Source organism: Nicotiana tomentosiformis, chromosome 9 (genome assembly GCF_000390325.3).
Source record: "Nicotiana tomentosiformis chromosome 9, ASM39032v3, whole genome shotgun sequence".
Classification (NCBI taxonomy): Eukaryota; Viridiplantae; Streptophyta; class Magnoliopsida; order Solanales; family Solanaceae; genus Nicotiana; species Nicotiana tomentosiformis.
Genome location: NC_090820.1, coordinates 76,794,864 through 76,807,802, shown reverse-complemented (window position 1 = coordinate 76,807,802; position 12,939 = coordinate 76,794,864). Strand labels below are relative to the sequence as shown.

The 12,939-nt window shown below is 40.5% G+C and overlaps 2 protein-coding genes across 2 annotated transcripts; one reads left to right on the top strand and one right to left on the bottom strand.

Annotated features, from left to right (window-relative positions):
- Positions 1-1,387: 1,387 nt before the first annotated feature.
- On the top strand, positions 1,388-2,017 carry LOC104103197 (uncharacterized). The gene has a single exon (XM_009611081.1). The coding sequence runs from the start codon at positions 1,388-1,390 to the stop codon at positions 2,015-2,017; it is 630 nt and encodes a 209-aa protein (XP_009609376.1).
- A 9,392-nt stretch (positions 2,018-11,409) lies between these two features.
- LOC138899032 (E3 ubiquitin-protein ligase MPSR1-like) lies at positions 11,410-11,949 on the bottom strand. Its single transcript, XM_070185144.1, has one exon. The coding sequence runs from the start codon at positions 11,947-11,949 to the stop codon at positions 11,410-11,412; it is 540 nt and encodes a 179-aa protein (XP_070041245.1).
- Positions 11,950-12,939: the final 990 nt, after the last annotated feature.

Genomic DNA, 12,939 nt, shown 5'->3' with positions numbered 1-12,939 from the left:
TTTTATCATTATTTATTATTTTAATTATTTTATTACCCAACTAATATGTGTAATATAGGCTCAATAATTATTTAATTAATCTCAATCTCACAAATAATAAGTATATCAAAATATTTTGGGCTGTTACACCTAGGGACAAAGCGGACGATTGGCAAGTTGGAATTGAAAGAACGAAGATGAAATGGGTGCTTTAACTTTACTGGTCGTGTCTGGTGTCTCAGATTTAAAGGGAAAAAAGGAAAGTCAGCAGGATTTGGAGACAGAGAAGCAGGGAAGGACGATTTGATTCAGGATTTTGTAACCTTGCACTGATTTGTGCAAGGTTCCATGACTGATAGGGTTTGAAAGGATGAGAGAAAAGAGAGAGGAAAGGGAAAGAGAGGCGGCAGGGGAGGTGGTAAATGATTAGGGTTTAGGGGGTCATTTCTGAGTTAAAATTGGGAGATGGAATGGGAGCCGTTGGATCTTTTGATCAACGACTCCAGTTGTTTTGATAATTAAGAATTTAAAAATGATTTAATGGAGAAAATTCAATGGTCGTTGGATCTCTCTAATCAGACGGTTGAGATTAAATCTTAATAAGATAAAAAAATAAGAAGAAAATAGAGATTAAACGCGGACCGTTGATGAGATGGATTAATGGTCCATATTGATTTGTGCTTTCTTTGTGAGTGAGAGAGACGAGCGACGTGGCACATTGTGATTGGTTTAGGGAGAGGGACGCGGATCGCCACAATGGATTAGAGGGGTTGTTTAGACTGGGTCTTGGGCTGGGTCTTGGGATGGAGATAATTTAAAGAATGGCCAATTGGTCTTTAATAGAGAATTGCAATTATAGCCCTTAGCCTCTTTTGATCCCTTTTATAATTAAATTAAATAAGCTTAATAATTTTCAGTAAAACTATCATTATTATATACATTGCTAACTATTGTAATTAATTATTATAAATACTTTATTTTAGCATTATAGAACTAATTTAAAAATATTAACATAGTAATCTAATTTACTAAAAATTAAGGAGTAATTTTGTCAAATTAATTATAAACTCTGTGTGATGTATATAAAGGTTATTTTAATAATCTTAAAATAGTACGTATATTATATAACACTAATGCTAGGTGATTAATTTCAAAACTAATAATTAAATAATTTGTATAAAAGGTATTTATTACTAGAACATACTTTCAAAATATTTATTGTATATTATTAAGTATAAGTAAATTAATTTTAAAAGGGAAGGTCAAAATTGGCCGTCAACACCGAGGAGGACCAGGCAAAGATGAACGAGCTGGGCACGTCAAGTCTCTTCAACGAGGCGCGTCAGGCTCTGAACCAGGTAAGACGCCAACACTTTTACACCCCTTTATGAATTCCACTTAAGTTTTGATGTCTCGTACTACCGTCGTTGTTTTACGGGCCTTAGTGCTTCACTATGAAAGCTTCCTCCGGTACCGCTTGGAAATCAGCCAGCTCGAGTTCGAGCTCAAAGAGCAGGCCCGGAAGAAGGACATGTATAGGATTCTCAATGAGCAACATGATGAGGCCCTTAAAGACCTCCCGATTCTCCAGGCCGAGCTGGAAAAAACCCAGAAGGAGGCCTCCACCTTGAAGCGGGAACATGCCGACCTGGTTGAAAAGGTAAAGGTCTTTGAAGCTAAAAACGAGGAGCTAGTTGTGGTGACTAACAACACTATTTCGCAGGTCCAACAGAAGATAGACTTGATCGACCAGCTCCGGGACGAGATGAACGAGGTCAAGGCCATGGCCGAATGGTGGAAGGGTAGGATGGACCTGCTGGCTTCGGAGAAGGAAACTACGAATGCGGAGCTGGCATTGGTTGAGAATCAACTACGGGTGGTGAAGGACAAAGCTGATAAGTGGTCTCAGCTGAATAATGATCTCCGAGCACAGCTGAACTTGGTCGTCGCAAAACGGGATGCACTCGGAAGAGAATATGAGGCGCTGAGGTCCAAATTGGAGACAACCTCTGCTGATGCCGAGAAAATGGTGGCCTAATACAAGGCCGATGTGGAGGCAGTCGAGACCCACCTGAAGACAAAGGCTAATACGAGAAGCGACTATCTCAAAGAGAGACCATCAAAGAGATCCACGCCCGAGGCTTCGACCTATTGGCCGAGATCGAGGAAGCTAAGTAGCTCGAGGCAGAGGAAAAGGAGCTCTACGAGCATGAGGATGCTGAAAGCTTTGAGGGCTCCGAGGGATCTAAGGGCTCTGACGGTTCTCGCGATGAGTCGTGCCCTGGTGAAGACCAAATGTGGATGCCTTAGTACTTTTTCAGTGTTTGTTTTTCGTTATGTATATTTTCTTTTTGTTCATGTTGAGACCATTTTATTGGGCCTTTGTAAATATATTTTGGGATATATATATGAAATATTCCCTTTCTGGCAATATCGTGTCTTTACTTTTCCAGTATTTTATATTCGTGTATTGTTTTTGGTGCCTTAGCATAGAATCAGATGTAGTTCCGAGGTATTCATTTTTCGGAAGTTCGAATGAAGCCCGACTTCGAGGAAACTTTGTTTGCTCGTGGCTTTGGACCCTCGATGAGGCCGTAGGTTCTCAAGATTCTTAAGTGTTTTTAGTAGGTTTCGATTTTTTTTGTTAAGGCCTTACTTTCTGGTTACGGGCTTCGGACATCTCCGAGCCATTTTTAAGATGGTCGTAGCCTTTTGTATTTGGGCACCGACTTATGGGTTTGGTGCCTCCGGGATTGGATTGCCCGGGTCGTTCAAATTTTCTTTGGGCGACAGTCCCCGAGTAGGGGTAGCACTTGGGCTCGATAGTCCCCGAGTAGGGATAGCCCTTTGGGTTCTAGGATCCGGAATCGATAAAGAAAAAAATGCGTAAGAGTAAAGCGGAATTTTCTTTCATTTCTCAGCGAATAAAAACTTGTGTCATGGCTAGAGTGAACCATGTGAGCATGGTTCTTACAACCTTTTGGCCCTTACAATGAATCTTAACCACCAAGCTTTAGCTTTTAGCATACAAAGTTTTCTTTTTTCCTTGCTAAAAACCTTAATCGAGGGTAATAGCCCCCAGTATTCGAGGTCAAACTTGTGCGGGCTCGGATACTATTGATATGAAGTGAACGATCATTGACTCTGATTTGAAACCGGTCTTCGAATCTAAGTTAGCACGTTTTACTGTTGCCTCGTTAAAAATCTTGCCTAAAAACCCATTTTGGGACAAAACCGGTTCACGGAAAAAAGAGTGCAGCGCGTGCTTTCAGACCTAATAGTCACATCCATCCTTGGTCGTTTACCTGCAAATGTTATTTCGGTTTATAACATGATTAAAGAGTAATTGAGTTCGTAACTTAGCAGTAGTACCGCTTTAAGTTTGCCATGTTCCAGTTATTCGGTAGTTGTACTTCATTTCCCACTTCGAGTTGGGACGAGCCCTTGTTGGTTATTCCGACAACTTGATATGGTCCTTCCCAGTTCGGTCCCAGCTTTCCCTCGTTCGGGTTCCTGGTGTAATGTTACTTTCCTCAATACCAAGCCCCCGACTTAAAAGTGTTGGAGGCTGGCTCTTCGGTTGTAATACCTTTCTATTCGTTGTTTCTGGGCGGCCAACCGGACCAGGGCGGCCTCCCACCTTTCATCCAATAGTTATAGGCTCGTGATCATGGCCTCGCCGTTTGGCTTTTCTATCGCATATTGGAACACGAGGCTTGGATATCCCACCTCGATTGGTATTAAGGCTTCAGCTTCGTAGACCAAGGAAAATGAGGTGGCCCCGGTGCTAGATTTTGAAGTCGTACGGTACGCCCATAGGACTTCGGGCAGGATCTCCTTCCATTTTCCTTTCACACTGGTCAACCTCTTTTTCAAGTTTTAAAGTATGGTCTTGTTTTTTGGTTCTGCCTGTCCATTTCCACTTGGGTGATAAGGTGTCAATAGTATCTTCTTGATCTTGTGATCTTCGAAAAATTTACTTACTTTGCTGCCGATGAATTGTTTCCCGTTATCGCAAATGACCTCGGTCGATATTTCAAATCAACATATTATGTGGTCCCAGATAAAGTCAGTGACTTCTTTCTCCTAGACCTTTTCTAATGCTTGATCCTCGATCCATTTGGAAAAATAATCTCTCATGAATAGTATGAATTAAGCTTTACCGGGTGCCCACAGCAGGGGACCGACAATGTCCATTCCCCACTAAATAAATGGCCATGGGGACAAAACCAAGTGGAGAGTTTCTCCCGGTTGATGGACCATCGGGGCGTGTCTCTGGCAGTCATCGCATTTTTTACGAAGTCCTTCACGTCTTTCTCCATCTCGATCCAGTAATAACCGGCCCTGATCAATTTCCAAACCAAATATTCTGCCCCCGAATGGTTTCTGCAAGTACCCTCGTGGACTTCTCTCAGGGCATATTCGGTCTCTCCCGGTCCCAAACACCTAGCTAGCGGGCCGTCGAAAGTTCTCCTGAATAGTGCCCCTTCGACCAAGCTAAATCTGGAAGCCTTGGTACATAGGGCTCTCGATTTTTTGGGATCCGAAGGTAATTTTTCGGTCTTCAAGTAATCAATATACCTGTTCCTACAATCCTAAATTATACATATTGAGTTTACTTCGGCATGGTCTTCTTCTATCACCAATTTCATGAGCTACACTACCATTCCCGAACTGAATTCATCATCATCAACCGACAATCTCAAGTTAGCTATAGCATCGGCTTCATTGTTCTGATCTCGGGGTACGTGTTGTATGGTCCATTTCCTGAATTGGTGCAGCGTTACCTGTAATTTATCCAAGTACCTTCGCATCCGTTCTTCTTTTATTTTGAACGTTCTGTTAACTTGGTTTACCACGAGGAGGGAGTCACATTTAGCTTTGATCACCTCGGCCCCAAGGCTTTTAGCCAATTCTAGACCTGCAATCATGGCCTCGTACTCGGCCTCATTGTTAGTCAATTTCACAGTTCTAATAGATTTCCTAATTACATTTCTTGTGGGAGGTTTTAATATGATGCCGACCCCAGACCCCTTCGCGTTTGAGGCACCGTCCGTAGAAAGGGTCCAAATTCTCGAGATGGTCCACGAGGATAACAACAATTCCCTCTTGACTTTGGGTATTAAGTCCGGCGTAAAGTCGACCATGAAGTTTGCCAAAATCTAAGATTTTATGGCGGTTCGGGGTCGATACTCGATATAGTACTCGCTAATTTCAACGGCCCATTTGACCAACTGGCCCGAGAGCTCAGGTTTGTGCATGATGTTCCTCAGTGGTAAGAAGCTACGACACATATGGGGTGGCATTAAAAGTATGGCTTTAACTTCCTGGAGGCGCCTAGCAAAGCAAGCGCCAATTTTTCCAAGAGTTCTACTGACATAGTAAATAGGAAATTGCGTACCTTCTTCCTCCTGGACTAAGACTCCACTTATCTCCACCTCGAAAACCGCCAGGTAAAGGTACAACTATTCGTTCTCCTTCGGAGTGTGGAGTAGGGGCGGACTCAATAGGTACCATTTGAGTTCTTCCAAAGCTTGCTGGCATTCTGGGGTCTAGGAAAAGTTATTCTTCTTCTTTAATAGTGAAAAGAACCAATGGCTTTTGTCCAAGGACCTCGATATGAACCGACCCAAGGCGGTTATACGCCTGGTTAGCCTTTGAACGGCCTTGACGTTATCCACCACGGTAATTTCCTCTATGGCTTTGATTTTGTCGAGAATGATCTCGATCCCTCGATTAGACACCATGAACCTGAGGAACTTTCTCGATCCGACCCCGAATGCACACTTCTCCGGGTTCAGCTTCATATTGTATTTCTTCAATATATCGAAGGTCTCCTGCAAATGTTTCAAATGGTCCTCTGCTCCCAGGGACTTGACTAACATGTCGTCAATATAAACATCCATTGATTTCCATATTTGTTCTTCTAACATCCGGTTTACTAGGCGTTGATAGGTGGCACCGGTATTTTTTTAATCCGAACGGCATTACATTATAGCAATAGGTGCCGCACTTAGTGATAAAAGAAGACTTTTCTTGATCGCTCAGGTCTATCCGAATTTGGTTGTACCCGGAATAGGCATCGAGAAAACTGAGTATCTAATGCCCGGTCGTCGTGTTGATTATCCAATCGATGTTAGGCAAAGGGAAATAATCCTTGGGGCATGCCTTTTTTAGATCATTGTAATGTACACACATTCTCAGCTTATTTTCTTTTTTTAGGCACTACTACTACGTTAGCGAACCGGTCCGAGTACTTAACCTCCCGAATGGATCCTATTTTAAGGAGTTTAGATACCTCATCCTTGATGAATGCATGCTTTATCTCGGACTGCGGTCTCCTTTTTTGCTTAACCGGATGGAACTTCGAATCCAAACTTAGCTTATGAATGGTTGCCTCCGGCGGGATCCCTGTCTTGTTAAGATGGGACAAAGCGAAACAATCTATGTTAGCTTTAAGGAAATCAATGAGTTTTTTCCTAACCTCGGGGGTTAACCTCGTGCCCAGGTATACCTTTTGATCATGTAGGTGTTCGATTAATATGACTTGCTACAACTCTTCGACCATTGATTAGGTGGCCTTGGTGTCATCAAGAGCTATGAGCGATCTCGGGACTACGTAATCATCCTCCTCGTCTACTCCTCGTTCCTTCGGTTTGGTCGAGACCGACATCGATGGTTTCTATTTAATTTCTTCCTTTCTGGTCGGCCTCGTGCTCCTTGATGTCAAAACTGTGGGCACCGGGATTACCTCGTCGACTGTGAACATTTCCTTTGCGGTCAGCTGCTCTCCGTAGACCGGCTTGACTCCTCCCAACATAGGACCTTCAGCGCCTGGTGTAAGATTGAGGGTCCTGCCATCATGTTATGAACCCACGGCCTTCCGAAGAGGTCGTTGTACCCCATGTCCCCTTCGATCACGTAGAACTTTGTCTCTTGGATCATCCATGTGGTATTCATCGGCAGGTTTATCTCCCCTTTAGTGGTTTCACATGTCATGTTAAATTCGTTCAACACCCGGACCGCCGGCATTATTTGGTCCTGTAACCCCAACTGCTCTAGGACCCTCGATCTGATGATGTTGGCCGAGCTACCTGGATCAATCAACACATGTTTAACTCGAGATTTATTGATAAGTACGGATATTACTAGTGCATCATTGTGTGGTTGAATGATGCCCTCAGCATCCTCGTCACTGAACGAAATGGTTTCCTTCGAAACATAATCTCGGGTGCATTTTTCCCTTGTGATAGATACTTTAGTGCGCTTTATCAATGGCCCTTGGGGATATCGACCCTTCCAATGATCATGTTGATGACATGCTGAGGATCCTCTTATTCGGCATGTTTGTTGGTGTCCCTCTTCCTGAAATGGATTTTGGATCGATCACTCAGAAATTCTCGGAGGTCCCCATTATTGAACAATTAGGCAATTTCTTCTCTCAATTGTTGGCAATCCTTTATCTTGTGGCCATGAGTGCTATGATACTTACACATCAAGTTAGGATCCCTTTGGGTAGGGTCGGACTGTAATGGTTGGGGCCACTTGGTTTCCTTGATGCGCCCGATGGCTAATACGATGTTGGCCACATCAACGTTGAAGTTGTATTATGATAATATTTTTGCTTCTCTACCCCCAAGTGGCCTGCCGAAACCATTTTTGCTCATCAAACCTTGTCTACTAGACCCTCGATCGCCTCTCTTTTCATTCCTTGTGGGCAAACGCATGCCCCTATTTCCTCTTCGGTCCGTACTGTATGGTTGTACTGATCCCGGATCAGTCTTGGTTCATGATCGACGACTCTCATAGACCTATTGTCAGCCCTGATGGTATAAACAGATCTAGAAGAGGCTGCGAGTTGATCGTCCTAGACTCTAATCATCGACTAGTACCTGTTGTGGACGTCGGCCCAAGTTACCACCAGGTACTCTACCATTTTTTGTTTAGCTACTGTGAAGCCAAGGAGCTTCAGTGGTTAAGTCCTTGGGTAAACGCCTGAACGGCCCAATCATCTGCAATCAGAGGCATGTCCATCCGTTCCATCTAGAACCGCGATACGAATTCCCTGAGTATCTCGTTGTCTCTTTGTTTAACCTTTAAAAGGTCTGACTTTCTGGTCTCGACCTTGATGGCCCCGGCATTGGCCTTCATGAAAGCATCGGCAAGCATAACAAACTAGTCAATGGAATTTGGGGGGTAAGTTGTGATACCATATCATTGCTCCTTTGGACAAGGTTTCCCTGAACTTCTTCAGTAACATCAACTCAATTTCATCATCTTCCAAGTCGTTCCCTTTGATTGCGCATGTATAGGAGGTCACTTGCTCATTCGGATTCGTGGTTCTGTTATAATTTGGGATATCGGGCATACGAAACCTCTTAGGTATTGGATTCGGTGCCGCGCTCGAATTAAAAGGCTTCTGGATAAACTTCTTGGAATCTGGCCCCTTTAATATCGGGGATGCTCCCGGGATTTGATCGACCCTGAAATTGTATTTTTCCACCTTCTTGTCATTGGCCTCAATTTTCTTTTCGCCTGATTCCACCCGCTTCGTTAACGCTTCAAGCATTTTCATTACTTCGGAATTGACCCCGAACTCAGCTTCGCCCGGTCTCTCGGTTATCTGCTCATTCCTTCTGATGTTCTCCTGGGACAGTTCGGGCTCAACTCTACTGGGGGCGTGGCTTTGATTCTACAGTTGCGCTATCACCGCTTGTTGAGCCTGCAACATCTTAAAGATCAATTATAGGCTAAGCCATCACCTTCGCCTTCGGGCGCTTCTCAAGCCGTCGGTCGGGTTCCCTCGCGAACGTTGTTTTCGGGATCAGTTGGTAGGTTAACATTGATGGCCACTTGTGAGTTAGCATCGACCGGATCGGCTACTGGGACTCCGTTGGGATCAGCAGGAGGCACCTCGTTGCTAAGTACCAGATTGTTATTTTTGCCATGATGGCTAGACTCAGTGTCAACGTTCAAGTGGGCGGACTGAGAATATAATTTTTTTTTTAAACTGGCCTGAAATTAAGACTTTAAAGAACAAGCGTAAAATATAGTGTATTATGGAGATTTGTATCAAATCACCACTATTATACTTAGCCCCACGGTGGGCGCCAAACTGTTTAACCTTCAAATGGATAATAATTAAATTTATACGCGATTTTTAAGGATATGTGGATTGATTCAACGCAAATAATCAAGAATGTTAGATAAACGAGTTAAAGACAAAATAAATAATCAAACCAATTGTAGTGTTACGGCCTGGCTCGAACTTAGGTTGAACAGTGGTTTTGCCCTCGATCGGACCCTTGGTCCGAAGCCAATTGTGAATGAAGAACAACAATAAAGCAAGAACTTTTTAATAGCTAGGAAGTAGAAAAATGAATTTATATTGAGTTGGTTTACGTGTTACAATGTGTCATATCAAAGAAAAAACTTTCCATTTATATTGTAGGGGAGTTTCATACCTAGTACAAGTCTAGAAAAGGTAAAAATCTTCCTCTCTCGTTAATTACTGATTCGTAACAGTTATCGAGCGAGATCCGCGCTGTGATATCCGGTCGATTGCGGATATCACGGCCCTGTATCTGTCACTTATAACCGTATATTGTATTTTTCGAAGTCTCAAAAATCGTACTGAGATCGTAGTGCGTCATTTTATCAGGTCCGATGGTGAGCACTCTGTTTACTTTTTATGGGCCTCGATCCAAAGAGTTCTCAGCTTCGATTTCGATCTCATATATTCAGGCTCTTACTTTGTTTGATTTACCGGGAAATCGGGGTGTGCATTATCCCCGATTTCACCCGTATACAATTTGATTTCACGTTTAATAATTTGTTTGGATGATTGTTACATATTGTTTCATAATATATTATATTATATTATATTATATTATATTATATTATTTTATATTATTTTATTTTGATTAATACAATATTCGAATAGATTATAATCTCTTCGTTTTAATTTATGTGAACCTATTTGACTGGGCATGAAGTTTATAAGAAAAAGAGAGAAGACTTTTGAACTTGTGGTGTAAAATAAGGCACATATATTTTGTATGACTATAAATCATTGCATAAAGGTAAATTATTTCTAAATATGAAAATGAGTCATTCTTTTTAGTACGGACTAAAAAAAAAATAGATTCACATTAATTAAAACGGAGGGAACATCATTTACAGTCATTTCATACTATCATACACAAGCAAAATGAATAATAAACTTATAATATTATAAAAAAGATAAAATATTACATAATAAAATTATTATGTAAAAAAATAAAACAAAATTATTTTATTATAAGAAAAGGCAAGATGAAAAAAATAGCGACATGACCACACAAATTAATCGTTATATACTTTTTGTTGTTATATAACAATAAATTTAATACGGTACAATAAAATTTAGAAAAAATACTCAAATAACATTGTATTTAAAGCAACAATACGGTCCAATAGAGTAGATAACAATAATTGTATTTTGATTGAGTTATTGATATAAGGAAAAGAAAAGTAAGTAAGGTAAACAAAAAATTCTTCTTTTTCTTCGAACCCACCCAATCAAAAATCCTCCTTTTCTCAAACGAGAATCGAAAGAACCATATTTTCATATAATATCTTAATTGAATCTTTATATCATAAATAAATTAAGTTGAATTCTATATCTACACGTACCAAAAAGTCACAAAATCTTAGTACCTTTCACCATCTGTTTTTCCTCGAGAATGTGAGACTGTTCACCCTCAATAATCGTATTGTTCTCTCTTTTAATTAATTGTATAGTTTTCTCTAAACGAAGAATTTCTAGGGAGTCCTCCCAATCAGCTAAAGGCGCAATAGCTTTTGATTTTGAATGGTCTACTCAATGCTAGATGCAGAGGCACATACTAGATCGATATAAAAATCACGAGGTGTCCCGTAATAAAATCAATTGTTGCTGATATCTTCTTCTCAGTTCCCTCTTCCATATCCAAACCAGCTGTAACCAAAAACAATAAAACTCGTAGCCTCATAAGCCGAAAAAGACTTGATTATGTAGTCTCGCTAACCATGAGTTAATTTATATTCCTATAAAAGAATGCATGTTCTATGAACTTCTGAAATACAAGTATAATGCTGAAAATGAAAGCGTACGTCGCATCTAAAAATGCACGTATTGTGGTCTCCTAGAGTAACATATTTTCTAAAATGGGAAATAAAATAAAAAATAATTAAATGCATGTGCTGCGGATTCAGACGAATAACACCTAGTGAAGTAGTTGAAACGAAAAGAAATAAGAAACAGAAGCCGCGTTGCAGCTGACCCAAAACAACGATTCAACTAAAAAAACTCCCAAAGTCAACTGTACAAAAGTAATCAAACTATTCCAATCTAATCCTAAAAGGAAAACAAAAAAGAGAACAAGAAAATTGAGTCCTAAAACAGAATTACTAATCCCTGATCATGTCCATATTTTGGACTCTTGTGTTCGAATTAGAGTCTAAATCTGAAAACACATTTGTATGAGTTAAGATCTCCTCGGAGTCCCTTTGACCATAAGTTCGAATTAGAATCTGAACCTTATTATCTTCATCCACAGGCATTTTATACCTACAAATTGGACACGACCCATTAATCTTTAACCACTTGTCAACACAATCCACATGATACTTATGTTTACATGGCATCTCCTTAGCTTCTCCATCAACTTCAAATTCTAACAAACAAATAGCACACTCAACTCCTTCTTCCACAATTTTGACTGCTGGCATAGAATCTATTGATTCTTTCGAAGCAGGTAATGGACCTTCTTTTGAAAGAAGGTTGTCTAGATTAAGAGAACCTTCAATAAATGTTACTGATCCCATTCTTGAATTGACTAATACCAAAACATCACGTTGATTTTCTGATGGATTGAGAATGAATTGGAGAAGTAAAGCTCTAGCACCTATTGCACTGAGTTCTAGAGATGGAATATTTGATGAAGCCATTAGAGAATTTAGCTGATTGTGCTTTTGATCGAGGGGAGAAAGAGAGGAAATTGAGGGAGAAATCTTTTTGGGAAGAAGGTGTTTATTAGGAAGTGTAGTTGGCGGTAGGAAAGTTGTAGAAGGGTGTAGAAATATATATCGGATTTGTACAGAGGGAATTTTATAGAACAATTTGCACCGACTATTATGTCAAACTTTGTCAACTCTACGTAGCAATACCAAAAAGAATTGTCGTGTCTTGAACTTTATCCAACCATTGACATGTCAGGGGTCCGTGTATTAGATAACATTAGCATAATTGAAATTCTACATAAAATAACACATTATTTGGTCGACGAATAAGTAAAATAATCGTCGTATAATTAAAACAACATTTAATTAGTGGCATTAGGTATTAATTAATACGAAACAAAGTATAAAATAACAATGCATATATTAATAATACGATAATTATAATATTTATCTTAAAAAATACAATTAAAAGAAGTTCATGTATAACTGTTCATCAAGGATATCGCCATCATGGACGGTATAAATGCCGTGTAGAGGCTAACGGGACGGATTACTACCTTAAGCCGATTCATTTCGAGGTCGTCAGGTCGAAGTCATAGATTTTGCTCTCTACCTAAAAAGAAGAACGACTTCACCTAGACCCCAGGGTGCCAATAGGCATTAGAGGAATTGAAGCGATACCTATCAAGCCTACCACTGCTTCACACTCCGAAGGCAGACTAGAAACTTTGCTTATACTTGGTAGTATCGGAAATCACAGTAAGTGGTGTCCTAATTCGAGAAGAGCAAGGTATGTAATTTCCCGTTTATTATGTAAGTCGAACCTTAGGGGAAGCAGAAACTAGATATCCACACTTAGAGAAATTGTCACTTGCATTAATAAGCGCCTCTAGAAAGTTAAGACCATACTTTCAATGTCACCCCATATGCGTATTAACCATATACCCACTTCGTAATATTTGTACAAGCCCGAACTAT

What these genes read in the sequence shown, in the direction of transcription:
- LOC104103197 (XM_009611081.1), top strand. Translation starts at nt 1,388, where the DNA reads ATGTCTCGTACTACCGTCGTTGTTTTACGGGCCTTAGTGCTTCACTAT.
- LOC138899032 (XM_070185144.1), bottom strand. Translation starts at nt 11,949, where the DNA reads ATGGCTTCATCAAATATTCCATCTCTAGAACTCAGTGCAATAGGTGCT.